At 49.9% G+C, this 27579-nt stretch overlaps 10 protein-coding genes across 10 annotated transcripts; 4 read left to right on the forward strand and 6 right to left on the reverse strand.

Moving 5' to 3' along the window:
• Positions 1–427: 427 nt before the first annotated feature.
• Positions 428–934, reverse strand: N7446_001843 (uncharacterized protein; the record flags this gene model as incomplete). The annotated part of the gene is made up of 2 exons (XM_058510592.1): positions 428–775; positions 830–934. 2 exons carry the CDS (start codon positions 932–934, stop codon positions 428–430), a joined length of 453 nt encoding a protein of 150 aa, XP_058376128.1.
• A 1189-nt stretch (positions 935–2123) lies between these two features.
• Positions 2124–3151, reverse strand: N7446_001844 (lipase family protein; the record flags this gene model as incomplete). Its single annotated transcript, XM_058510593.1, has 2 exons — positions 2124–3013; positions 3073–3151. 2 exons carry the CDS (start codon positions 3149–3151, stop codon positions 2124–2126), a joined length of 969 nt encoding a protein of 322 aa, XP_058376129.1.
• An 887-nt stretch (positions 3152–4038) lies between these two features.
• N7446_001845 (protein arginine N-methyltransferase) lies at positions 4039–6782 on the reverse strand (the record flags this gene model as incomplete). The annotated part of the gene is made up of 4 exons (XM_058510594.1): positions 4039–4332; positions 4393–5933; positions 5988–6612; positions 6666–6782. 4 exons carry the CDS (start codon positions 6780–6782, stop codon positions 4039–4041), a joined length of 2577 nt encoding a protein of 858 aa, XP_058376130.1.
• Positions 6783–7099: 317 nt separating this feature from the next.
• N7446_001846 (DEAH-box ATP-dependent RNA helicase PRP43) lies at positions 7100–9784 on the forward strand. The gene is made up of 3 exons (XM_058510595.1): positions 7100–7408; positions 7465–9331; positions 9392–9784. The coding sequence occupies exons 1-3, from the start codon at positions 7122–7124 to the stop codon at positions 9512–9514; spliced, it is 2277 nt and encodes a 758-aa protein (XP_058376131.1). The 5' UTR covers positions 7100–7121; the 3' UTR covers positions 9515–9784.
• A 220-nt stretch (positions 9785–10004) lies between these two features.
• Positions 10005–12248, reverse strand: N7446_001847 (uncharacterized protein; the record flags this gene model as incomplete). Its single annotated transcript, XM_058510596.1, has 1 exon — positions 10005–12248. The coding sequence occupies one exon, from the start codon at positions 12246–12248 to the stop codon at positions 10005–10007; it is 2244 nt and encodes a 747-aa protein (XP_058376132.1).
• Positions 12249–12534: 286 nt separating this feature from the next.
• N7446_001848 (nucleobindin SSP120) lies at positions 12535–13207 on the forward strand (the record flags this gene model as incomplete). The annotated part of the gene is made up of 2 exons (XM_058510597.1): positions 12535–12658; positions 12723–13207. The coding sequence occupies 2 exons, from the start codon at positions 12535–12537 to the stop codon at positions 13205–13207; spliced, it is 609 nt and encodes a 202-aa protein (XP_058376133.1).
• A 666-nt stretch (positions 13208–13873) lies between these two features.
• On the reverse strand, positions 13874–15402 carry N7446_001849 (phosphoinositide binding protein ATG18; the record flags this gene model as incomplete). The annotated part of the gene is made up of 5 exons (XM_058510598.1): positions 13874–13919; positions 13976–14837; positions 14892–15051; positions 15125–15279; positions 15351–15402. The coding sequence occupies 5 exons, from the start codon at positions 15400–15402 to the stop codon at positions 13874–13876; spliced, it is 1275 nt and encodes a 424-aa protein (XP_058376134.1).
• Positions 15403–18777: 3375 nt separating this feature from the next.
• On the forward strand, positions 18778–21967 carry pps1 (tyrosine/serine/threonine protein phosphatase PPS1). Its single transcript, XM_058510599.1, has 7 exons — positions 18778–18847; positions 18915–19810; positions 19857–19943; positions 19994–20893; positions 20948–21068; positions 21122–21178; positions 21228–21967. Exons 2-7 carry the CDS (start codon positions 19063–19065, stop codon positions 21352–21354), a joined length of 2040 nt encoding a protein of 679 aa, XP_058376135.1. The 5' UTR covers positions 18778–18847; positions 18915–19062; the 3' UTR covers positions 21355–21967.
• Positions 21968–22476: 509 nt separating this feature from the next.
• N7446_001851 (mismatch repair ATPase MLH1) lies at positions 22477–24948 on the reverse strand (the record flags this gene model as incomplete). Its single annotated transcript, XM_058510600.1, has 4 exons — positions 22477–24246; positions 24295–24561; positions 24612–24791; positions 24847–24948. 4 exons carry the CDS (start codon positions 24946–24948, stop codon positions 22477–22479), a joined length of 2319 nt encoding a protein of 772 aa, XP_058376136.1.
• A 133-nt stretch (positions 24949–25081) lies between these two features.
• On the forward strand, positions 25082–27390 carry N7446_001852 (uncharacterized protein). The gene is made up of 3 exons (XM_058510601.1): positions 25082–25772; positions 25832–26083; positions 26156–27390. Exons 1-3 carry the CDS (start codon positions 25166–25168, stop codon positions 27301–27303), a joined length of 2007 nt encoding a protein of 668 aa, XP_058376137.1. The 5' UTR covers positions 25082–25165; the 3' UTR covers positions 27304–27390.
• The last annotated feature ends 189 nt before the right edge of the window (positions 27391–27579 follow it).

Raw genomic sequence — 27579 nt, forward strand, 5'->3', positions numbered from 1 at the left:
ATATCAGGGTACATTCCTTGTACCAGGACCCTGATAATATACTTATTACGCCCTTTTTACGTCGATTAGGCAAGTGAAGGGAAGGTCCATTTAGCAAGTCCTTTCATTTTCTGTTTTACTATGAAAGTATTTCACTGATTCTGTGAATTCACTATCGGTGTGGTTGGTTCTCGAGGAAAACAACCCTAATAGCCTCTGTTCAACGGAAGTTACCTCAAGTCCTCCATGGCTATGTTCACAGAGGTACCGTAATCCCCTTCCGGTCAGATCATGTGCTAATGCAGAGCCCTAGTTTCCTCCTTGGCCTCCCCTTTTTTGTGTTTTCCTTTTCTTGTGTTCATTCCTCAAATCACATACTCCATGTCCATAGAATGTTTCCAATCGCTCGTTTGTTAGACCAGGACAGATTTTCCTCGTAGGAAATCAGTCAATCATCAGTGGGCTCATCTTTGACAATGGACACTTCAGCTTCAAAGTACTCGTCGGCGGGGGTAACGGTCTTGCAGCGCTTGGGAGCACGGGTGGTCAGAAGTGTCTCAGCAGAGTCGTCTTTGGCTTCGGCCTCGTCGGCGTTCTCGAGCTGGGGGACCTCAGGAGCCTTCCTGGCGGCATTGCGATTTGCAGGTGCACGACTCTTGGTCTTGGTGGGGGAAGCGGATGAATCCGGTCTTTCCTCGCCGAGAATCTTCTCGAGATGACGTTTGGCACGCAAATAGTTGCTACCAGCAGAGCCGGGCTTCATGTCAGCAAGGCGGGCGAGCTTCTCGGTGTCCAGCTGTGAACAATATCATGTTAGCGGATGTCAGACGAAATATATTCTAGAACTTACCTTAGTGCCATTGAAGCAGATGCTTGCGTAGAGAATGAGACGGGTATCAGCAGCACTCAGCTCAGTGAACCGGTCCTTGATGGGGGACTTCAAAGGGCTCGACATTGTGTCGGGTTGTTGTTGGTTTGTTCGTGAAAAGATGACGTGTGGTGTGTAATTCGGACTGGACCAACGTGCTTGGTTGTGTTGGGCGTAAATTAAATGAGATGAAAAAAAATGAGATAAAGTTGAATTTGTGAGTTGTCGAACTGTCAAACGTGAAATGAAACTCAATCGAGTTGCGTGCTGTACGTTACGCTGTGCGTTTGAGTGAATGCAAGTATTTTCATCGCCTCTGAAAAGTATTTATAGGCAGTCAGCATATGATCAGCTCTCAGGTTCACAAGAATTGCCTTTCTTTATCTACTTATTCGTTAGTGATCTATGACTTGACGTATATTGTATTACTTGCTTTGTTAGGAGATATATAGATCGGGAAAGAGATGGTCGAAACCCTTTGATATTAGGGACAAGACATCCAGCTTCTAAGTTAACAATCATACTATGAATACGTAGTTAGCTATCAATCGTAACTCTGGTTGTCTTTTCTTCTTCTTAATACTACTGGTAACCCTAGCTAACTATAAAGTTTATATGACTACCAGGCACCCCCCGTTGAGGGTACTTCAGTATTATATTTCAAAAACGCGCTCGAAAATCCTCGAAGATTATCAATAGTCTAAAATGAGGTTGGAACTCGGCCCTGCCCAAGCACTCGTCCTACACGTCTGGATAGGCGTGCGCGGCTCAAAGACTGTGTCATTTCTGCACCGAGTTGCTTTCTAGGGGAGCGCTTCCATGTATTTATCGTATCATGTACGTAAATCCTTAGCTTAGTACGTCCGTATACCCCAAGGGAGGTCATGGACACGGGCTTCGCCTGCATCCCGCGGACGTTACATAAAACAACAACAAGAAGTGCGCCATTATGAGGTAATATTATCTTGAGAAAACATATTTGGAAAGTGTATTGAATGGAAGGGATGCTTTTCTCGCCATTGAAGGCACGTTGTATGCCCTTGGCTCTCCTTCCTCGTCAACTATCAAGATTCCTGCAATAGAACAAACAGCCGACATTTACGCATCTTGGCAGCTCAGCAGATAACACCTATATAGACTCTCCATATAAGTTTGAAGCAGAAAAACAAAAATGTATTCACACATCCATGTCTATCCAAGAAACCGACGCCGACCATACGGCCCCTCTATACTAACATTATATCATATCAAACGTAAAGCGACAAATAATTGACCATTAGCGCTTGAACGGCAGATCATCATTCAAGCAAGCATCGGTCTTCTCGAAGTACCAGTGGTGAGCATGGAAGTCCGAGATCAACGGCGCACCAGTTCCAGAGTTTCCGTCCAAGCTGAGTACACCTTCAACGACGTCAATATCAGAGGCGGTAACAGTTGTGTTATCAGCAGACGTGATCCAGTATTCAGGGCTGATATGGGCGTAACCCATAGCAATCAAGGGCAGCTTGGGAACTGGGTCATCCTGGTGGGTGAAGCGGTAGTTGTTGTTTTGCGCAGTGATGAATTTCGCCAGGGTCGGGTTGGCCACACGGGGCGAAGCAAAGGCGTACAGTTTGGCTGACTCGTGACCCTTAGTACGGAGATCGGCGGCCGCAAGAGTTGCAACGGCTGCACCCAGGCTGTGGCCCACGATTACCAATTCATAGTCTGGGTTCTGGGACAGGGCATCTTCAAGCTGCGCGTTGACGTCCTCGCGGACGTTCGACCAGGAGCTCCAGAAGCCCAGTTCGGCGAAACAGCCGTCGCAGAGGTCGGGGTCGATGTAGGGGAATGAGGCATCAGCGAACCAGTTGCGGACTGAGTAGGAGCCGCGGAAGGCGAGGACAACTGCCTTGTTTGTGGTGTCTACTGCAATGTACCCAGTTGTATCGGTGGCTGTAGAGCTGGAGGTATGGGCGTTAGCACTGAAACTATGCATGTAGGTGGGATTTGCATACTTGGAAAAGTCATAGATGATTGTAGCACCGGCTTCCTCAACATCGGGGCAGTTTCCTGTCATACAGCTGACCTTGGTGCCGACTTGAGCAGTATAATCAGCTTGGCAGTATGACGCCGCAGCATACTGAGACCAGAACTTGAACTGGCTCAGTTCATCAGAGGGGACATCTGCTCATGTGTGAGGAATGTGATCATCATGCATAATGTAAGAGATTAATGGGACGTACCACGAGACTGCACAACACTCGGGAGGGCATCACCCAATGCAGCCACGGCGGACAGGATAGTCAAGGAAGAGAAACGCATGGTGAATCGAGTCAATGCCGGTACCTGAACGAACGAGACTGCAAAGCAACATCGCCTTAGGGAATGGTCCGCCTTATGTTCTCTTTAGTTTTGCGCAACCGGTGGATCCGCACAGTTCCTGCATGGGATTTACCCGATTCCACGGACCACAAAGCCCGTCTGGAACAGAAGAGCGTGGAGAATATATGCCATTTGACCTCACGGGGGACGATCCTCGGATTTCGGAGCCGTTCCTCGTACCGAGCAACGCGCACATGGTTAACGTGCCAGCGATACCGGTGTAGACCGTTTAGGACTCGATTGATAAACCGTGGACGTCAGTTCAGCTGAACCTCGGTATCCCGGAGATTATTCCAAAACCAGTCCATGATTCACAGTGTGCAGATCGCAAGCTTGATTGAGCCAGCGGAATACGCCGATGACGAACCGTTTGATCCACTCGATCGAGCTTGGCGATCGAAAAACCGTGGCCATCGGTGGGGTGGGTCGGTTTTCTTTACTCATTTTGGGCGAATGCTCCGTTGATATATGTAAGAGCACGTGAGACATCAGTGAAGATCGTGGGTTACTTGCATGTGCTTTTGCAGTTGTATACATTTGGGAGAGGAAGTTGATATTGAGGGTTAAGCTCTATCAACCTCGGGAGCCACTCGGCCCGGAATCTTGGAACTATGCTTGCCTTGGATATCAGGCCTCTTGAAGTTTCGTGGTTTTGATCTTTGCTAGGGACCCATCTGTTGACAAGTGAGCTTTTCGCCCTTACATATATGGATGGATACTCTGTTCGACAGGGGCAAAATATCCCTAGTTGTCTATGTGTAGGCAGCATTGACCGAAAGAAAACTGAAAGTCTCATAAGACGTCCTTGCTCTGTTCTCCTCGCATATTCACATTAAGCACCCGTCCTTGATACTTGAGTGCAAGTCACTGATTCCAACCCTCACACGGCGATAGCCAGCTCGGGAGTTTGGCTTTGCGCCGTTGTCCTTGGCCTTCAGGCCATCGACACTGGGGGATGCAACTCGCGAGTTGCCCGCGGCAGGGGTGGCCTTGGCGGAGGATGTCGAAGTGCGCTCAAGTGCGTATACCTCGACCATCCATTCATACCAGACCTTGCGGTCATCGGTTTGACGGTACATGGTAACGGTGATCTCGCCATTTTCAGGGACATTGAGAGGAGTCTGGGACAGAAGCATTAGTATAAAAACCAGACACATAACAAAAAGTGTATTGAAGCTCACCTTCAAGGGGAAATAGATAGGGAACCAGCTGATCATGTTTGCGCTCTTGGCATCCATAGTCACGGGATTGGTAGACAGCTCCACATCGCCGTAAAGCACTGTCTCAAAGTAACCGGCCAAACCATGGCATGCGCCTCGGTTCTGGGCGGGGAAGGACAGACGAGTCTGACGCACATTGTGTGCGTTCGAGATTGTTGACTGCATGGGGGACTGGGGAGGAATATGGAGGTTCGGGTGGGAGAAAGACCAGGCGGTCTGCACATTCGGAGTAGGGAATTCGGTAGCAGTGAATGATGCCGACGGGGTAGAGGCCCTGTTTCCATTGTTGGAGCTTGAGCTTTCAACACCAGTAGGCGAATCTGCGGTGGACAGGAAATCAATGGCGTGGAGCATCACAACGTATGGGGTCTCCGGAGCCGCTGGGTTGGAAACGGTCTGGTGCACAACATCGGCGTGCAATTTGGGAGCGGACACCGGGGTGAAGTGAGCGGAGTACGAGGCTGGAATGGAAATTCCATGTGTCGGATTGATGAGATCATTCACACCATCCAGACATTCGGGAGAAAGCTCATTGTCAGCGAAGGATCCAAGCAATTCCGATACAATAATGTCCACATGGGTGTGTGTCACACCCAGTCCCATGGATTCAGATGCCCGGCCCGGGTCGTTCGCCCCCTTCTTCGGGCTGTAGAGCAAAGAGTCCTCAATTCCCAAGGTATCTCCCACGGGCTCCTGAGTACCCTTGGTTTTCTGTCGGCGAACCAGAGGACCTTTCCAACTGCGCATGTCAGATTGGACCAGAGTGACCTTACCATCCCAGATTGTTTCGTTGTGGCGCTGCAGCAACACAAATGCATTCTGGTTCTTCTCCACGGCCCATAGATCAATTTCAACACCAGCTTCCGCACTAGCTTTAAGTGCCCTAGTGACCAGCGGTCCACGACCAGCACCCACAACAGCGAGAATTACCTTGCCATCTGGGTGAGATGTGGGCTTCTTCTGGTCTGCCCAATCCCTCAATGCCTTGGTGATCGCCTTTTCGTACCACTCATATTTAATAGGATCCTTTTCAAATACTTCATAGGTGATACTCTCCAGGTTGACAGTTAAGGGCTGCAAAGGTGCCTGCAAATAGTCCTGGTATCCCACACCAAACCTCTCAATGGCAGTGCGCGGGGGTTGGCGTTGTTGAAGGTTCCGAATATATGACAAATGGGGGGTTGGGTCGTTGTGTTTCTTGTTGGCCTGTGACAGACTTGGATAATCAGATCCAGACAGTCGAGACTGGCCGACGCCGGAGCCTTCGATGCCTTCGATGCCTTCGAGCCCAGGTATAGGGCCAACGCCGCAAAGAAGGATCCATGGCGCAGTTCGAAGTCGCATCATCTTGGCAATCAACGCCTGGTGGGATTTTGCCAGTACTGGGTATCCCTTCTGGTTCTTCAGGAACGAGGATGCGTCAATTGTGAGCAAGTGCACAGGTTCCGAGTGCCACCGGGACTGCACATATAGAGATGGCAGCTGCTTCGGCATCGCGAGAGCTATGGTCCACATCAGCTTTTGTTCATGGGGAAGGGTATATGGCTAATACTTACCAACAAATAGTCTCGTATGATACTTGCAAGTCTTTCGGATTGCGTCCCACGCGTCCCAGGTTCCAAATGGATCAACTTTAAGCGAAACGCCCTCATCTGGCTCCAAGTATTCCGCTCTAGCGAGCGGTGCCAGATCGCCCATAGTATCAACCTCAGCTTCTGGATTGTCAACCATCTGCAGCCAGATATGGAATTGAATATAGGGACCGAGGTTCAACGCATCCTGAACTGCACGCGCGTAGTAGATTACTCCCTCGGAATGCAATGCACCATGATGCAACTTCGGTCCAGGAATCAAGAGATATCCAATTCCACAGAATGCAGCGTACGCAACCTCAAGCATTAGAACTTGGCGAGATAAGTCGGCAATCAATGGGTCTGGCGAGCACAGATCAATCCAGCTGCTGGTCACACCAACTAGTTGACTGGTTGCATCGTTGGGAGTCAAGTAGGAGTCTGTTTTGGACAGTGGTGGAATCACCAGAGGCCGAGTGTTCTGAGTAGTAGCCATTGTCCCAATAGAATCGTAAGAAGGGGACTGCAAGCTGGCCAAGTAATTTGATAGCAGGCCCAGTACACGAGAATGGAAATGCGATGTCGTAATTGGGACAGTCATCATGTCATACTATATCATATCAAATTAGCATCCGAAGCAATGGGATTGAACGAGGGACTGACATTGCTCTCATGCACCTGTTGGATCACCTCAGATGTCACGGAGATCAGCCTGTTATGTTCATGGTGACCGACGCAGAACGCTGGTCCTGGATCTTCTGAGGGATTATAGCTTTCCATGTTGAGCGAGAAGTCTGGCGCAATGGTGGGGTGATTAAACTAGGGATGTGGCAGACTGGGAGCTTTTTACGAGCAACGGAGCGACTTCCCAACCTGTAATCAGACAGTTCTTGAGTGGTTCACACTATAATCTGTTTAGGTAGAGAAGCTCAGTCAGGAACAGGACATCAACAACCCAAAGATTATCGATCCCTGTGGGGAGCGTAGCAGAATATCTGAGGCGGTGAGTCTGATAGGCAGCTGTGGCGCTCGCCCGACCTTCCTATCGGATTTTTTTCTTCGCTATCTCAGCTCTTCCACCCGCCGAGTTTGCTCTTCAACACTCCTCGGCTTTTCACAATGACCATGACTGATAACCGCTCAGACTCCGAAGGCGGCTCCCGAGCCAAGCGCCAGAAGATGGACGCCGGCGACCCAAAGAACAACCCATACCTGGCTCACATGTACGAGAACGATGACTCCAGCAAGAATTCGTCCCTGGCAAAGTTCAAGCGACACCAGACGACTGCCGCGATGGCAAAGAAGGCCGAGGATGGCGAAATCAACCCCTTCAGTGGCCGTCCTTACTCCACCAAATACTTCTCGATCTTGAAGACTCGCCGTGACCTACCAGTCCATGCGCAGCGGTGAGTGATCCTAGAGAGCCATTCTGTAAGAAAGTACACTGACCCTCTTTTTCCAGTGATGAGTTCCTGCAAATGTATCAGCAATCGCAAATCCTGGTCTTCGTTGGTGAGACCGGTTCCGGAAAGACCACTCAGATCCCACAATTTGTCCTCTTCGATGACCTTCCCCAGACCCAAGGCAAGATGGTCGCTTGTACGCAGCCGCGTCGAGTTGCTGCCATGTCCGTCGCACAGCGTGTCGCAGCCGAGATGGATGTCAAGCTGGGTGAGGAAGTCGGTTACAGTATCCGTTTCGAGGACATGACCGGCCCTAAGACCATCATGAAGTACATGACTGATGGTATGCTGCTTCGTGAGGCCATGAACGACCACAACCTGTCGCGCTACAGCACAATCATGCTTGACGAGGCTCACGAAAGAACCATGGCCACTGATATTCTGATGGGTCTTCTGAAGGAAGTCGTGGGTCGTCGCCCCGACTTGAAGATCATCATCATGTCCGCCACTCTGGATGCGCAAAAGTTCCAGCGCTATTTCATGGACGCACCTCTTCTCGCAGTTCCCGGTCGTACCCACCCCGTCGAGATCTTCTACACCCCCGAGCCGGAGCAAGACTACGTTGAGGCCGCCGTTCGGACTGTGCTGCAGATTCACGCCACCGAGGGAGAGGGAGATATTCTTCTGTTCCTGACTGGTGAAGAAGAGATTGAAGATGCTTCCCGCAAGATTGCTATGGAAGGAGATGAGATGGTCAGAGAAGCTGATGCCGGCCCTATCAAGGTCTACCCGCTGTACGGTAGTCTTCCTCCTCATATGCAGCAACGCATCTTCGACCCTGCACCCCCTCCTCGTCGGCCCGGTGGCCGGCCTGGCCGCAAGGTCATTGTTTCCACCAACATTGCTGAAACCTCCCTGACCATCGATGGTATCGTGTATGTGGTGGACCCCGGTTTCTCCAAGCAGAAGATCTACAACCCCCGCATTCGTGTCGAGTCACTCCTGGTATCTCCCATCTCCAAGGCCTCCGCTCAACAACGTGCTGGTCGTGCTGGTCGTACTCGTCCCGGAAAGTGCTTCCGTCTCTACACCGAGGGCGCATTCAAGAAGGAGTTGATCGAATCCACATACCCCGAAATTCTCCGGTCAAACTTGTCCTCCACAGTTCTTGAACTGAAGAAGCTCGGCATCGATGATCTTGTCCACTTCGATTTGATGGACCCTCCTGCACCAGAGACTCTGATGAGAGCTTTGGAGGAGTTGAACTATCTTGCTTGTCTCGATGACGATGGAAACCTTACTCAACTGGGCCGCCTGGCATCCGAGTTCCCTCTCGACCCGGCGCTTGCCGTCATGCTCATCAGCTCTCCTGAGTTCTACTGCTCTAATGAAATCCTCTCCATCACAGCCCTCCTGTCTGTGCCCCAGGTCTTCGTCCGCCCCGCTGCTCAACGCAAGCGTGCCGACGAGATGAAGAACCTCTTCGCCCACCCCGACGGAGACCATCTGACCATGCTGAACGTTTATCACGCTTACCGGGGTGACGAGGCCCAGTCGAACCCCAAGCAGTGGTGCCACGATCACTTCCTCTCACTGCGATCCCTCCAGTCCGCCGATAACGTGCGCTCGCAACTGCTCCGCATCATGGAACGCGAGGATCTGGAGATGATCTCCACACCTTTCGAAGACAAGAAGTATTATGAGAACATCCGTCGCGCCCTGTGCGCCGGTTTCTTCATGCAGGTCGCTAAGAAGGACACCGGTGGCAAGAGCCAGTACCTCACCATCAAGGACAACCAGAACGTTCTCCTGCACCCGTCCACCGTGCTGGCCCACGAGGCCGAGTGGGTCCTCTACAACGAGTTCGTCCTCACAACGAAGAACTATATCCGTACCGTGACCGCGGTCAAGCCCGAGTGGCTCTTAGTAAGTCTTCCCATCAAATCTTCCCACCACATGTTCATTTTACTGACTGTTCTTATTCAGGACATTGCTCCTACATACTACGACATTAACAGCTTCCCCAAGGGTGACATCCGCTCTGCCCTCACCCGGGCTTCCGAGCGTCTCATTCGCAAGGAGAAGATGCGCGCCGAAAAGCGTCGCTAGACAATTTGCTTTATATTCTCAGCCTAAAATCATGGACGATATGCTTTCGTTTTGCGCCGTTCTGCTTTCTCTTATGATGCCAATGCATTGAATAAAACGCTTGTTATCTTGTGCTATATCACGCTCTGTGGCTGTTCCCCCTGTTATATGCTCTCTGAGACCTTTCTAGATCTGCAGTTGTACAAATAGATCGATACACATTCTGAGATTCTAAGATTTGATATGTTACATACAGAACCTAGCGACGATCTGAGAAGGGAGAAGAATGAGGGATCTACCTAATGTTCTTAAATTTCAGTTGTATGATGCACTGCGCCGTCAATGTCCTTAGGATGCGGGAGATACATTGGTGTTTTGCCCAAATTACTCCTGTGGCTCTATTCAAACAAGGGTAATCATTTAATATACAAGAAGGTCTCACTGAATAGGTTCAAGATTCAGTTCCTGGCTGGAAGTCTGTGTATCCCAATGCTTTCCAAGTAAACACTGTTTATGCCTCAGTGGGAGTAGGGATTGTTGAGTCTGCAACAGCCGTCTTTGCAGATGCCCTGGTAGCGCGTTTGTTTTGCCTCGTCTTACGTTTAGGGGGTATCTGAGGAGACAAGGTAGACATCGATCTGTCAAGCGTGATAGAGCCCGCGGTTCGAGTGAATTTGTGGTTTATGGGAAGAGTTTTCGGTGTCGAGATGTTGATGGGAGGGTTGGTCTCGCTGGAGGCGGGGATAGGGTTCGGGGGTTCACCCTTCGAATCGGAAGAAGAGGAGCCATTTGTAGAGGAGTCGGAGATGTGGTGTTTGCGGAGTTCAAAAACGAGCTCGCGGAGTTGCGCAACCTCAGTTTTGAGGGTGGAGATGTCTTCGGCATGCGTGTTCCCGGTAGACTTAGAATTCTTTCCTCTGCCGTGTCCGAGGGCGGCGGACATGGCATTGTCTGCGTGCTGTTCGGCCATTCTGGCATTTTGGTGGGCGATGGTGGTCTCTGAGGGGATTTCAAGTTGGCTTAGATATTCACCAAATGTGTTGCCGAAGTCGTAGCACTTTTGCCACACAGGACGGTTGATGTTTTCCTTTGGTGTTGACTTGGCAGCTGCAAACCATCGTTTGAGATCATGATTGACGAAAGGTGCCATATCCGCCTGCCGTGATAGGAGTTTGGGATCAAATCCACTGTGGATTGCAGCCTTTATCAATTCATTTGATGCATCGAGTCGATCGCACGAATCGCAGAGGCCGACCATTCTTCCTAGTAATCGCTCGACAGAATCAATACGATGATCTGTTGACGACACGAGGTAGGTCACGGCTCTCTTCAACACATTGGTGCCCTTCTCCCAGTCTCGGCGAATACTGTAAAAGCGAAGGTATGTGAAAAGAGTCTCCCAACTATCAAAGAAACCCCCACTCCGTGCAGCCTGGAGCCAAGCGTCGGCTCGTTGGGGTTGATCAAAACGTAATGCCGCACCAATCAAGCTGGCATAGATGACAGGGTTGGTGCTGTTCAACGAGGGAACAATAATTTCTAGCCCATTGACCTTTCGGTGCTTGTAAGTGCCTCTACTCCCCAAGTTCACAGAATATCCTTCTCCGCCGAGCATCTTCAAGAACAAGTCAAAGTCCTTAAGGTTCTTTGACTTCTTGAAGAAAGATATGATCGTAATCACGAGGGAAGGGTTGAGGTAGAATCGGTTCGGTAATAATGTTCGCAGAAGCAGCTCAACCAAGTCATTTTGACGGGTCCGTGTGAACGCCATGATCATGAGTCGGAAAGCCGTGGGGCGTTCTGGATCTCTTGAACTCAAGATATTATTAGATAGCCGTAAAAGCAATTCCTGAAGCGACATCTCCTGGCTGGTGTAACTGTGGATATCGTTGGTGAGCTCTGAGTCAAGGATCTCGCGCTCTCTTTGCATTTCGCCCAATTGACTCGCAGCATAGTCCTTGGTGATATCGCTGAAAGCCGCGTCTCTTTGTGTCTTCAATGCAACCATGCGGTGTCGAATGGTATTCAATTCCTCAAGGAGCTGGGAAACATTGACCTGGGGAGTCTCGAAGTCCGCCGCGTAATTCATCGAGACGCCGGAATAGCGATGGGCAATGGCAGGCCGTAGCAACATTCGAATAGCAAACTGCCTCAAGGCAAGTTTTTGTATAGCCTTGAGACGAAGATCATCTTCAAGAACCCAGCTAGGCAATGTCTCCTGCGCCACAAAGATCTCGCTCTCGTCCGTCTCGTCGACGTTCTGATCGTCCTCTTCCAAAACGGGCGAATTTTCTAACATGCGAGCATTCGCGGCATTCAATCGTCTTCGCTCAGTATGGAAAGATCTCAGAGAACGATTCAAGCCCGGCGGGGATTGAAGTCCGGACGGGAATCGTGAAACAGGGCCAAATCCCCTCACTTGCATTAAACGATTGAGGCCTCGATTCTCCCTTCCAGATTGTAGCGATGCCAAAATCCGTTGTTCCTCATCCACCAATTCGCTCACTTCCGCCTTGACCGCGGCAATCTTTTCGTCCCAGTCATGTCGGCGTCGATCCTTCACGCTGGCATCGGCAAGGGCGGCGGCGGCGAAGATGCTGGTGTATAATGCAGTGACAGAGTTACCAATTCGGAGCTTTCTTCTACTGGCAGCGGTAGCCGATCTCGAAGTGACACCATTGGCCGTGGTGCTCAAACACCCGACGCAGCGGCAGGACGACTGCTTCGAGACAGCGCGGGACCACAACCCCTGCATTCTCAGGGCATCGCTAGCAAACAATTGCTTAGTATAAGTCAGCGAATATCAATGGATTGGACTCCTCTCGGAGCCCGGTCGGCAGCAGGAGGTATATGGCGATGAACGGGGAAACATGCGATGCGGAAATAATCGTGCAATCCGCAAATATCGGGATCCGGTGCAAACACTGCAAACAAGCTAAGACCTCCCCCGGCCGCATCTGAACACCGTTGGATGTTTGTAGTTAATCTAGATCTGTACTATTTTTTGAACGAGTCTCCTTTTCTTACGGTTATACAGTACAATGGTACACAAGCTACTCGGTTTCGCCGCCGGGCTACTCGCGTTGAGCTCCGCTGCCAATGCCCATGGCTCGCATTCAGACGACAAAGCTCCTTCCGATGATTGGGCCACGAGACACATGATGGGTAAGACAGTGCTGGGACTATGATTTCGGATCTGGAATCTGCATTCTGACATGGCATTCTGTAGAGGAACATCACATCGAAGGCTTCGACGCTCCCTCGTTCTTTATCGTGCACGACTACGATTCATCCGGGTTCTGGACACATGACGAAGTCCGCAAGACATATGGTATCGACGATGAATCCAATTCCGATAAAAGTGAAGCCCGGAAGCAAGATGCCGTGAAGGCGGTGTTTGATATCTTCGATCCTGGAAACACTGGGTTCATTACCAAGGAGGACTGGCTACACGGCATCGCCGCTGGTAAACGGTTGCCCGATGTCGGGTTTGGACCTGGACACCATGGCGACATGGAATATGAATATGAGATTCACCATTTCGAGAAGTTCCACGGCGACGATACTACCGAGGAGGATTTGGTTCACCCACAGGACATTGAGCATTTCCGCAGGCACGACGAGGAAGAAGATGCTGCCCTCCGCCTGGAAAAGCTGGAGGCCATGCAGATTGTCTTGAACAATATTCCTCAGAAATTCCGCCGGAATTTCTAGGTTAGCTAGATAACTTCTTTTCTTGTTGATGTACATATACACGTTCACATACGGATTGAAACGATTTGAGGCCAGGACTCATCAAAATGCCCGTACAAAAGCTAGAAAAGACATCTCGTAGACCTACGGATGGTTAATTTGGGAGACTATCTCAGGTCGCTGTGGATTGCATCTTTCCTTGGGCGATCGTCCTTCATGGAATTAGCCATGATGAAATTGGCCACATAGATCAAGGACCAAAGCGATGGGGATCTTGAATTTCAAGCAATATAAAAATAACTAACCAGCCAATATGACGTAGACCCGCCGAAAAATAATGATGTACGAAATCGAGACTCATGAAAGAGAACGCCGAAGTAGAGTATTGAGACGCTAAAGCTCAGAAAAGAGGGAAATAAAGAGTCGAGATAGACCGAGCTCAGTACCGGAGCAGTCAACGCCCATGCCGAACAAAGGAAATGATGGAGTGAACACCCCAGATGAACGAGAACGACGCTCGTCTCGTCTAGGGGAGAGATTGGGTAAACTTGGATATTGCAAGTGGCAGGCTGGAGTTCGGGTTGTTCGATAAGGGAAGAATCAGATATGCATAGGTTTTTCACCTATATTGATGTGTTTCACTTCACCTCTTTTCAAACCCAATAAAGCCTCCAGAGAGGATCACACTCAGTAATCCGCCGCATACCCTAACCTGTCATTTGAATCGACAACCCTGTAGCAAAATGATGAGCATGAATCTAATCAAATGGCGTATTCATATCCACATACGAATATTGTTTCGTCAAAGTTCCCTCTCCACCCTTGGACAGATCAATGTTAAAGACGTAAAAGTTGCCATCGCTAGTCACAACCATGACTTGAGGAGTATTGCTACTCATAGCAACCACACTCCTGATCGGCCCAGAGTTTGCATTTCCAGCAGGACCCTGGTTTACACGGGGCAGCTTAATCCAGGCAAAATCGCGTGCTGGCTCCCACATCTCACTCACTCCCTTGGGAAGATAGCCGCCCATCCTGGCTGCAACCGCACCGCCGACATTTTGAGAAGTCCGACGTAGCATCCCCATCAGTGTACCGTTATGCTTTCGCGATGCATCAGAGCCAGCATCCCCGCCCATCTCATCATCTTCTGGGGAATAGCCATAAGGCGGAGAAGATTGGTCACGGCCCGTGGGAGAGTGTGATGAAGATCCATCAGATGATGGTCCTTGCTGAGTCAACTTGAAAATGTGAACGGTGTCGGTGGATGATGAGACACATAAAAGAGTGGAGGTGGTGTTGAAGGACATGCTGTAGATTCGTGATGGCATGGAGCCTCGTCGGAATTGATACAGCTTGTGGCCATCTGGAACGGAAAACACGCGAATGATAGTTCCTTTATCAGATGCAGTGGCCAACAACGTTCCGTCACTGTTCAGCGCAATAAGGGCCAAAGGAGAACGATGCGCCTCGATTACGTTGATAGCTTCTAGCTTGACTGCGTCGAAAATGAGAACATCACCTGTCGTGGGAGCAATATGCGTTGTTCCGGGTGGAGCATGAGCTGGTGGGTTTGCAGCTGCATGTGCCTTTTGTGGAAGAGGGTAGGCCATGTAGCAATTTTCCGACGATGGCGCAAGGGCACAAATGGCTGTTAAATTGTCAGTAAACCCGGAAAAAGGAACGTGACAGTAAATCCCCTTACCGTTAGGGTTTGGCGATGTATCGATGGTAGACAAAAGCTTCATAGTCTGAATATCATAAAGATAAATTTGATCCTCAAGGACAATAACAAGTCGTTTCCGGTTCAGCTTCACTGCTAAGACCGTTGTTGGAAATGTCAATTCGCATATTGTGCATTGTCGCTGCCGGTGGTTAGTCCAATGTCTATCAAAATGCCATCATCACAGGCTAGTAAACGAGAGCATTTCCGCGTACCTTAGTGTTTTGAATTTGCAAGCGCCTTGGAGACAAGATCAGAGCCACGAGAGAAGTCGAGAACAACATCTCAATAACGGCAATATTGCCCTCCTTAGCTTCATAGCTCTTGGCAAAGGGTTCAGTAGTGAATATCTGAAACCCCTTTGATGTTGCTAAAACCGCGGTCAACAACAATCCCCAAAGTAAACAGTGCAGGCCCAGTCCGCCCCGGAAAAATACTCACCCACAGCCAGGTAGCTGTAGTCCTGGTTAAAGGTCACGAAATTCATGGCCATATTGACAGAAGATAGCAGGTTGGTGGAAGTCAATAAGATACAGGCAACCTTCGGAGCGTCGGAGATACCCCGCTTAGGGCGAGGTCGAGCGATGTGGGCTGAACCAGCAACTCTTTGCCCGTCACTGGCTCCGTAACATCTCTTGAAATGAGAACTAACTGAGAAGCTTTGTAAGACGAGGCGGTGAAGAGTGAATCTGATATCCGAGAAGTGCTGGACTCAAAGTCACAAGCGAGAGGTTTGCGCTTGGGCCACACCTTGATTGTCCACCGCCTACGCACTCCCAAGGTTATCGCCTGGACTTCACTCCGGACTGAGACTGAGGCTGCAGTGAGGTATGTTATTTTATTCTGCGAATAGGTGAAAAAGTGAAATTCTGTTGCTGACTTTTTGTCTTCACTAGGCAAACGAGCGGTTCTTACCTAGCTACCTCCCATGTGACGTAGATAAGCCACTGTGATCAGGCTTCCATCCTTCGTTCTTCTATCGAGACACTGCAACGGCGACCGACGACCATAAAACTAGACATATGAGCTGTGGCTCGCTGTGATCTCATGTGGAGACGTGGGAAAATGGACAAGAGCTTCTGTGAACCCCAAATCTGCCCTCCATGTCCCCGCCGTAAACAGTGAGTTGTGGGTGGCGTGTCCATTGCTACCAGATCTAGGTGGCCTGCATACTACGAAGTGGCTGTATATGATAGAAACGGTCCCTTTGAAAGGGCCCTAGGTGAGGAGAGGTGGTCGAAAGGCAGGCATGAGTGGTATCCGACTCGATAAATTGGTTGACTTGGATGAGATTTGCAGGAGAGCCATCTTCTCAAGGATCTCTTACATCCCCCACCAAACGAAAAAGGAACGAAGCTCGCAATGACTTGAATGCTTCAAAAGAAAGGGGGCCATAAGTCATTTATGCATACTTGGTTTTGAGGATCCGGCGGTATAGACTTGCCGGAAGCCCTTACGCAACTTTTTTAGGGTTGATATCATTCGATGTCATGTATCCGGTGTGGTGCAATTAGTCAAAGCGGTCTGTTGCATTAACAAGGCATCATCGCAGTTCTCATTGCAATGTATGGTAGCCCGATGGCGTTTGCTAATTCTATGATAAGCGCTTGAAACAACTGCGCCCGAATCGTGGAAATTGACTGCTACATCGCACGCCCAATCCCTGCATTTCAATCACGGACAACAACATGCATAGATCCCAATCGGCGGTGTAGGAGGCCGACAGAAAGCCCTGTCTGTATACTGCAGGGAAATCGAAGCAGAGACGCCCTGCCCTATCTACCCAGCCTACATTGCTGTCCCTATGCCCTACAATCATGTACCAGCACCCCCGGAACACCCAAGACAAACCCAACCAGGGTTACCAGGCCACGGGCCTCACCAGCTACGTGTTAACAATGGAACTCTACTATTTCAAGGTAATTATCGAAGGGTTTGATATCGGCCCATGTGCCGAAAGAAAAATACCTCGCAAGCGACGGCGAAAACAAGGTACGGCAGCTACCCGCCTCACACGACATCGTGGTCCAGGGATTTGCCGAGGGGGCCCCGATTAGGTCGTTGTTCTATATTCCCGGTGGAGGGTTGAGTCGGGAAGGTTTCACGTATATGGTTGATCTTCGGTACGGAGTTTGTATATAAGTGTAGGACCTGTATCAAATGAACTAGGCAGTAGTAACCGCTAGGCAACGTAAATTCGCATCCCACTAAGTTCTTCAGGCTGCGATCTAAAGTAGTTTCAGTGCTCGCTGGCTGATGAGAAGATGTGTGCATAGCTAGCTCCACATCTGTGGTTCACCATGTGGCACCACTAAGGTATGAGGGTATGAGATCAAACCAGAAGAGGTGGCAAAGACGCAAACGAAACATCCTGACCGGGGAACAGGTGACAGCCAACGCGTCCTGTTAGTATCGAGTTCAAGGCGCGGGCGCGCAAGGCCGATCATTCTGTTTCCGCCCGTTGATGTGCAGTTCCTGCACGTCCCGGCTGGTGGAGTTCCACCCGGGCGCTTTCCGGCAGGTTGGGAGTCCACTCTATCGCCTAAAGTTGAGAGAAATGGAAAGAAAATAGAAGAAAAGAGAAGAAAAGAAAGCCGAGGAAGGCTCGATCGGGTCGAGATAGGCATACAGTCTATCACAGCAGTGCAGTACTTCCAACCCTGATATCGGGCCCGTTCTATCCAGCTAGTTACACGCACATGAGCAAAGCAGAACTAGCGAGCGTTGTGAAGTAGCCAAGGCTTCTCGTTTACAGTCGGCAAGGGTTAACTTGTGCCGAGATGTCTAGGGGAAGGCCTATAAAGGATCAAGGCAAGATCAGCAAAACCGGATTGCGCCTGACACCTTGTCGGTTCAGGAAATTATGTATCTGCTAGCCAATGAGGGTCGCAGAGGGGTGAAATGGCAAGCGATACGCGAAAGATAATGGTGCGACCTTGCACGGTATGCTTCGAGGTACATCGGCATGTTTTAGGCAGCGTCAGGTAGCAGATTTGCTGTTTCGGCTCTTGGGCAAACTTGTCGTCTGTACTACAGTCTACAGATATGCCCAGGTGATCTTGGATTTGATGTTGACCGATTTGGGCGGTTGTTTACGATTGGGCTTGGGATGTATATCGCATTGGATACTCTCCACTCGAGTGGAGCCCAGTGGCGATCCGGGGTTAGTTCCCTGTGCGTCTCTGTACTTTTGTGTGTTTTTGATGATCTCTGATATGAACAGGGAATGCATTGTTCGAGAGTTCGAATATATGTTGCGATGACGAGTAATTTCGATGTATCTCAAGAGGCAAAGAGATCCCCGTTCACATCTAAGTATGATGTATCAGGACTCTGCTATCTCTCAAATTGACTTTTGGACTTTCCATGGACACGAGATGCTGGCTCAACCTCTGGCTGGTGGGGGTTTGCTACTCCGAAGGGAGAGAGGAGCGGGGTTTCATATCCTCCTATCTCGACGTATTTCTTTGGCGTAAGTTAAGGCGTACTTTCAAGGGTGCAAGTGGAGTTGGACTAGAGCCTGAAACCCCTCCCCCAGACGCACAGACTGGACTGGACCGAGACATATATCAAAGAATCTCAGCGTCATCCAAACCTACTTTGTGCGATGATTGGATGCGCCGAACCACAGTCGCCCGTGGATGCCCCAATAGACTTTCATAGTGCGCCCGGGGGGAAGAAGTGGAAAGTGGTCAGAATCCCTGTGGGTGTATTCTCCTCCAGATGTACTCCGTACATTCCGGAAAGTAATTTGATATTGAAGTGGAGTGGGTGGAACCACGGGCGGGACTCTGGGGGAATGACGATAAGTGATGATGATGAGAGTAATATAGACATTGTTGTAGTCTTCTAGACACTCTAGGGTGGTGTGAGATCTTGTCACACTTATCTCCCTCTTTTTATCTCCTCTCTCATTCCTCTTCCCCCTTGCTCCTCTCGTATGTCCCCCTTCTTTTCTTCTTATCTCCTCATTTCCCTGTTTATTTTCTAACCACTTCGCCCCAGTTGTGATCATCGTGTTTGATCCACATCACCTGAAACCCATCAAATTCGGGCGCAAACGATGTGATAGCTGTTGAAGCTGCCAAAGTTGTTATAGCCCAACCCATCGTGATTGTGACTCTGTGTTCAAAGTAGTGGGACAGCCGACCTGATGGCGACCGTGCTTGTCCAGCAGCATTCGCTGCACCATTCGACCCCTCCTTCCTCCCCTCTTCCCTCAACCTTGACTGTCAACCGACGACCGAGTCCCATCCCGAACAAACATATCCCAGTATGCCCACCGGGCCCAGCTCCATCGACTCCTTCTCAACCGGCATCTCCCGTGGCTCGGTCTGATCAGCCTTCATCGTTATTGTATCCCCCAGATGAACGACTCCGCATTGGACGGGCTCCGTCTCCTGCCGTGTATGCTATCGAGGCATCGAAGTTGGCCGCTGCAATGGACCACCAGGCTTCGCAACCCTTGCCCGACCCATCGCAGATGTTCCCTTGGCTACATGGCCTTCACCCCGACAACCACCTGCAAATAGGCTTCTTTCAAAGTCGCAAACGTCACTCGCGCCGATCACCAAAATGCTGGCGGGGCCTGACTGTGGTCAAACTGGGGGGTGATCTGTCGAGGTCGCGTATCAAAGGCGCCGTCAGCCCTAATGAAGTGATCGCACCTTCCTCCCGGTTCTTGATGGCCGATCCGCAGGAGGGTTTCTCCGTACGCAACTTCCATATTCAGACGGCCAAGCTGGCCGCCATGTCCGATATTGTCTTGTATGCCGAGGATGACAACAGCCAGGCTGCTCTTGTTGCACTGGCAGATCAGTTTGCGACGGCGCAGCATGCTTGGAGATTGAAGATGGATCCCTTGCAAGAGAGACCAACCTACAACACCTTCATTGTTGCCAGTTAGTCACAAAATTCGTGTATACCAGAGCCCAGCTGACATACCAGCCCCATTTTCGGAACTCGAGAAAGAACACCCAGAGATCGTAGCTGTCGATTCGAAAGGTCAATCAACTGACCGGACGATGGATTTTGGTGAGTCACGAAACAAACGAATACAAATATTTTGCCTGACAAATATGCAGGCCACTGGGAACGACGGGAAATGTGTAACATGTCCCGAGCATCGGAGATCTCGGCCAATGTTTGGTTGGGATCTACCCCAGAGTTCATACCAATGTCTGGGGCACCACTACTCAAAGAGGAAACATATGACTTGTTTATCGAAGCAACCGACCTAGCCAACATCCCCGGTCCCCGCTATCTAGCCAAGCTCGACAGACAACTTGAGACCGGCCCTCAGCGCATGGAATTCCCATCATCAGGATCTCTTGTCCTCCCATCAGGCAACACCCGTGAGGTCGAGGATATTGTCAACACTATCAGGTGGATCTACTATCTCGCGCACCCAGAAACTCCGGCGGGTGAGCATGACACCGACAGCGACGTCGCAATGGCCAGCTCAAGCGGGAAACAACGCAAGATCTTAATCCACTGTGGCGATGGATATACCGAAACCTCTCTATTGGCAGTGGCCTACTTCATGTTCGCAGAAGGCGTGCCCGCGCACGAAGCGTGGCTCAGACTACACTGCGACAAGAAGCGAAACTTCTTTGCCTACCCGACAGACGTTGCATTCCTATGCCATATTCAGGAACGCCTCTTGCAGGAAAGTCCAGCGGCTCAGGCCCATGCTACGGACATCGCAGGAACCTGTTACCCAAATTGGTTTCATCATATGGACGGCTCCTTCCCTAGCCGCATCTTGCCGTATCTGTACCTTGGCAATTTGACTCACGCCAACAACCCGGAGCTTCTTTGGGAGCTTGGTATCAGACGTGTGCTCAGCATTGGCGAGGCTGTTAATTGGTCGGATGAGGACCGTGCCACCTGGGGTCGGGATAATCTGATGTACATTGACAATGTCCAGGATAATGGCATTGATCCGTTGTGTCAGGAGTATGATCGTTGCTTAGATTTCATCGGTATGTTTGGGAATCCCTTAGCACCCGGCTTTCAGTTTACTGACCTATTTACAGAAAAAGGCAAGCGTGAGGGTACCGCTACATTGGTCCACTGTCGAGTTGGCGTTTCAAGATCTGCCAGTATCTGCATTGCCGAGGTCATGGCCTGCAAAAAGCTTTCTTTCCCAAGGGCATAGTAAGTTCTAACAAAGTTGTTAGCATTGATTGACCATGCTAATACTCCCCAAGCTGCTACGTTCGAGCAAGAAGACTCAACGTCATCATCCAACCCCACCTACGCTTTGTGTAAGAAATCCCTTCGATCGTTCCGATTACCATATCTAACGAGCTACAGTTACGAGCTTCTTCAATGGGAAGAGCACCAATTGAGAAAGCGAAACGAGCCCGTGAAACGAGAACTCGAATGGCAAACCGTCACTCGCGAGATCGCTCTTCTCAACAAGCCCTATTCAAGGAGCTAAGAATAACCAGAATCTCGAAGTTCGAAGCTGGTTCTCGGCTCCATTTACCCCAGGTTCAACACCAGACACGGACCTGGTTCTACTCTAATTTTTCTGGTTGCCTCTCGCTATGAGAGGCAACATGATACAATGAATTTTAACGACTACACGAACTAGGGATGTTTCAAATTGGATCTTGGCGCAAGGCGTTTTGAAGATCTGATTGAAATGGGAATGAATTGCAATGACAATGTTTGAATATTGCAATGTTTTAACCTTGTCTCTGTTCGCAACGATCTTTCTTTCTTTCTTTCTTTTTTTTTCTTCAGCCACCTTTGAATTTGTTTTATTTACTATTTATGTCTGTTTGTTTATCCCTATTTCCCACACTCTGCTATTCATTTGTGTTCTTACTTGCCGGCTTCAACCGGAGCTTGCACCTTGCCGTCTTCTCTTTCTTCCCATATCATTTTCCCAGCATTTTCACCCACGATTTGCCCTTCAAAGAGTATCATTCTCATATTGTTATGCCAAGTCTGAAACGCAGCTCATAAGATAGTTGTCCAGTTTACTCCCAAGATTAGCATATTCATCGGATTTGATATGTCCTTGCACCGCTGTGCTCTGTCTGTATTTCTTTGTCCATTGTTCTTTTCCTTATTCCATCTCTGTCCTATTCTCCAATGCTCTTGGCATATGTGTTATCTAGGATGTGACACGGATATACCGTCGTCGAAAGCTCGGCGATCGCAGGCGTCTCTGCTAGTTATCCTAATTCTATCCATTCTGTTCGAGCATACACTGTGTGTCTTTCCCTGCAACGATTACCGAAGAGGTTTCCTAACTCTTCTTATTATCTTTATTCATGTATTACGTTCTCGTTTAAGACCAGCAAAAGAACTGAGATAAGTTGTCAAAATAATAATACCCACACAAGACATAGCATAGTTTACCAAGCCCAGACCTGTCGACCCCTCGGACACTCTTAGTTTTAGTCATAGAAATGCAGACATCTGGGCCAGGTACGTGCACTCTGTACTCGTAAATCATAAAGAAAATAGATACAATGCAATGTAACAGCATGACCTGACACCACCCCCTTCCCCTCTACTCAAACACTCGAGCACCCACAAGCACCAACACTCAACACCGCTCAAACACCCGATACAAACCCTTCAAATCAGCAACCTCAACAACACCACGCAACAACCGTGACGTGGCAACCAGTCGAGCCCGCACAGCCGGGAAAAGAACGTACTCCAACATCCGAATGATCTGCGTCCGGCGCGCCCGAATAAATGCATTTGCATCCAGCTCGGACGAGGGCGAGGACGATCCATCGGTTACAACCGGCTCAGTCGTGGGGTCTGCAGGTGCAGGCGCAGGTGCAGGTGCAGGCCCAGATGCAGACCCTGATGCATCTGCATCCCCCGCAAGAACGGGAAGTTGCTCAGGCGTATAGAAAGCCGCAAGCTCACGCAAAAACGACCGGAAACACCCCTCCTCACTAGTCCAGTCGACGTACGGTCCAAGACGGAGTAGGAAGCGAGGTAGTTTCGACAGGGCGGGCACATACCCCTTCAACAGCAGGGGTATCGAGAGAAGGTGGCCCTCCGAACTGATCTGCATAGAGAAATACTCATTTAGCATTTCGCGGCGTTCGACGAGAGTGCGGGCGATCATGTCCGGTGCATTTGCGAAGATGATATCTGCGTCTTTCTGAGTTGAGTCTTGGGTTGAGTGTTCTTGTCTTTCTTCATCTGCAGCGATTTTGAGGAGGTCTGTCAACTTTGGTGCTGGGGCTAGTTTTATTGTGCCGAAATTGCCGAAGTCTGTTAGGCCGATTTGGTAGAAGAGTTCGTTGCTTGTTAGGCCGTAGTCTATTAGGTAGAGTTTTACGCCGGACTGGATTGCTGCAAGGCGGCGCTGTTCGTCGACTAAGCCGACGTAGGTGTGTGTTGCGAACATTTCTGTTAGGGTGTTGTGCATTTCGGCGCGGACGTTTGCTCGGAGGGCTTTTATTGAGGATAGGGCTATGCGGAGGGGTTGGCGGTCTGTTGTTGTGTATTGGAGGCCTTCCTCGAGGAGGGAGGAGGTTTGGTTGTCGGTTTCTGGGGCGCTGGGATTGGATGGGTCTCGCGGCGAGGGTGCTAGCATTGCTGTGATTTTGCGGACTTTGGAGTCTGTTCGGATGAGGTTGTTTTCGTAGGGCTTTTTGGTTGTTGCTGGTGTCTTGGGTGTTGCTCCTTTTGTTGTATCTGTTCCATCTTTGGGCTCATTTCTGTCATCCTGTAGGGACTGGATGGTTGGCACGGTAGGCAGAAGACTTTGGGTTAGGAATGTCCGACTTGAGTCCACCTCCGCGAGCTTGGATCGGATGTCGGTGCAGACAAGCTCGATGATTTCGTCTTCGTTCAAGAAGTTGACCTCGCGCTTTGTTGGATGTACATTGACATCGACACGGTTGGGTTCAATCTCGAGATCAAGGTAGACGAAAGGGTGACCACCCTTGGGTAAAAATGCCGAATATGTCTGTTCGACTGCGCGCTTGAAAGCTGTTGACTCGACTGCACGGTGGTTGATGAAAAGCAGAATTACTGTCTTCTTGACATGATAGTTGGCATTGGTAGCAAAGCCAGATGATCGAAAGCCAAACTTCTTGTCTTCGGAATTGAATTCAACAACCTCGTTCGCGACGGCACTGCCGTGGATCTGGCGGATCCGGTCGACAGTATTGGCGCTAGCTGGCGTGGAAATACTCACGCCAGAATCACCGTGTTTGCGGCATGAGAATGCAACTCCAGAGCAATGGACAGCATATCGGCCAACCACATCAAGGATTTTGGCATACTCTTCACTCGCTGAGCGGAAGGCTCTGCGTCGAGTAGGAACATTATAAAATAGATCCTCAACCTTGGTAAACGTCAGTTTGAGATCTCAAATGACACTCTATTGACTTACTGTGATCTGAGTCCCTCCCCGTCCAGCCGTTACCTTGGGTGCCGCATTCTGTCCCGGCTTCGCAGGAATCAGCTTCCCATCTCCGTAATGCGCTCGCCACGCACAGCTAGAACCAGCTGTCTTTGTCGTGACAGTTAGATGTGCGATGTGACTGATACTGGCCAGTGCTTCACCGCGGAATCCATATGTTCCGATAGAGGAGAGATCCTCAAACTCCTTCAGCTTGGATGTGGTAAATCTTTCGCAAAGAATGGGAAGATCATCTCGCTGCATGTTGTCAGACTTGCTAACATTGTGCCTGGGCCCTTCCAACTTACATCAATGCCATGGCCATTATCGGTAATTTGAAGTAGTTTCAGGCCTCCGTCCTTGACTAGGACTTCAATGGAGGTGGAGCCAGCGTCGACTGCATTTTCAATCAGCTCCTTCAGCGCATGCATTGGTGCGACAATAATCTCTCCAGCCGCGATCTTGTTCACAACATCAGGGTCCAGAGCCTGCAGGTAAAGTCAATATCTGCTCTATAGACGGGATTGACACGCGTTGCCTTACCTTAATCTTCTTCGGTTTGGGGGCCCCTTGAGTCCCGGTCTCTTCGGCCGGGCGTTTGGTGCCGCGCTGCTCAATGGTCTCTGTATCCAACTGGTCTTCCATCGTGAACTCTGAGATCTCCAGAAGGGAATGAAGAGTGATGGTTGAGGCGCGTTGGACTGGTCAAGATCCGATAAGGCGATAAGGCGATAAGTCGCTGATATCATCGTGTTGGACCGCGCCTTCGTAACCAACACTCGTCTTAACCCTGTCTTTTGTTGCTCTTATGTCCTAAACGCCTTATTTCAGCTCCAACGGGGCTTGTCTTTTGACGCACATTATGGCCCCCGCAAAGATGCCCCTTCGAGCGGACGAAGAGATGGGAAAGAAGGATGACGATCACCGTCCCCCGGGCGAAGCGCGCTTTCTACCTCTGCGACATCGAAATATTACTAGATCTCGTCGTGTTCTCTTCGCCTTGCTTGGATTATTCCTTTTTTATGAGTTCTTCAAGCACATGCCAACAGACTTAGCACCCGCTGCTGATCGATACAACCCTTCGGCTGCAAAGTTACGACAGGAGACACTTGCGCAATTGGTTGGTTCAGAGCAACCACGCCCAGCGCCTAAGACAGAGACTGAGCCCAAGCCCAAGGTATTAGAGCCAGAGGGCAAGGGTGTGTTTTACGATGGCGATGTCAAGTTCTACGAGTTGGCGCAGTCTCTCCCTCGCAAGAAGTACCCGAAAGACACAGCCAGCCGGGTAGTTATGTTTGCCGCATCGAGTCTACGCAGCGTGTCAGATATGTTGCCTCTTGCGTGTCGGATGGCAGGTCAGCGCCTGAACTACGTCCATTTCGTTCTAATGGGCAAAGAGGAAATCTCGATTCCAGCAATTAAACAGGTTAATGGCATAAGAGATAATGAATGCCCGCTGGTATGGCATGGTATGATATTTGATACCTCATATTTGAGAGCAACTTGCTAATAGCCTGTAACTGAACAGATGGTCGGCCAGACCATGCGCCTCACTCCAGCGATTTCCGGATGGAAGGATCCGTCGTGGGAGGCTTACGACTCCTCCAGGCGTATATTCGCCCAGAGGTTATAATCACACAAGGCAGGAGTTTAGAAGACGACTTCTTTTTGAAAGGCGTGCAGACTCATTCTCGTGAGATTGGCACTCCTCACATTGGTCTTACCTCTGCAGCAAAGGATCTTCTGTGGATAGCATTCCTGGATTCCACAGCTCTTCAATGTAAGAAACGTCTCCGCATTTATCTGCCAGTGTCTGACACCGAACTTGGAAGGCTAACAATATGTGCTATAGCATGGAATGAGCTACAGATTGAAATGGTTGTCCACGCACCGTCTCAGTCATCTGGGTCTGTGATTAGACTTGTGGAGTCATTGAATGCAGCTGATTATCTGGGGTCTGTCCCCAGACTGACGATTGAGCTTCCTTCACTGGTGGATCCGCAGTTGCTCCAGTTCCTCCAACATTTGGATGGGCTCACCCAGCTTGCAGATCGTATCACTCTTCGGCGACGCATTCAGCCGCATTTCATGGATCCCGTAGAGTCTTCGCTCCGCACAGTGGAATCATTCTACCCGCGAGATCCAAACGTCACCCATTTGCTTATGCTATCACCGCAGACAGAGCTAGCGCCGTCGTTCTATCATTACCTAAAGTACGCTGCGTTGAACTACAAACAGTCTGCCCATGCCAAGCGCGTGTTCTCCAAAATGATCGGAGTTGCACTGGAGTTGCCCTCTTCCAAACCCACTACTGGCAGCGAGTCATTCACTCCACCGGTCATGAGCAGTACAAACCGAGATCAGTTCCTCTCCTCGTTCCTCTGGCAGGCCCCAAATAGTAACGCAGCTTTGTACTTCGGAAACGCATGGGCCGAGTTCCATACTTTCTTGTCTAATCGTCTGTCGACGCCAGAATCCGCCAAGGCCTCTCATGAAAAGTTGATATCGGAAAAGTATCCCGCCTTCATGGAATATTTGCTTGAGATGATTCGCGCCAAGGGGTATTACCTCCTTTATCCCTCATTCCCAAGTACCAAAACAGCTCCCATTGCGACGGTGCACAATGAGCTATACCAACCACCAGAAGAATTTGCTCATAGTGCGAGTCTCTCTAACTCCGATAATAAGGACATTCAAGATATTGATGATCCTACGAAACCGCTTTCGGGCGACTTTACCGCTGGACTGCGGTCTGTTGAGAAACCCTTGAACCGCGCATCAACCATCATGCCTCTCCTTGAGCTTTTCTCAGCCGGTCTTCCGGATCTTGATGTTCTGCCTCTGCTTGCATATGATGGCGAAGACATGACAAAAGCTGCATACAATGAACAGACGGAAGAATATGCCAAGCAGTTTCGGATTCACTACGGAGCTTGTACTGATGATACTGATCCTTCGGAGGAGTTGTTTTGCTTTGGAGAGTCTCTGGGTGCGATCTGAGCAGGACCTGCGTAGCCTTTTGGTGCAAATTTCTTACATATTCAGAAAAACCAGAGTATATATAAAAAATCTATTCTGCCATCGTTTCCTCATAAATAACAAATATTCCAACATCTTAGCAGAAAGAAAGCTGTAGAATTGCCGCAAAACAATGACGAGGGCTTGGCGCTTATATAATCCGGAGCTCGGTCTGGTGCAGCTCTCTGCTCTCCATCCATCACCAGCTTACAATCCACTTGTGTTACTTGTTACTTGCAGAATTCCATCTACTTCTGC

The sequence above is a fragment of the Penicillium canescens genome (genome assembly GCF_028828765.1).
Source record: "Penicillium canescens strain IBT 15451 chromosome Unknown utg000002l_segment0_segment0, whole genome shotgun sequence".
In the NCBI taxonomy this organism is placed as follows: domain Eukaryota; kingdom Fungi; phylum Ascomycota; class Eurotiomycetes; order Eurotiales; family Aspergillaceae; genus Penicillium; species Penicillium canescens.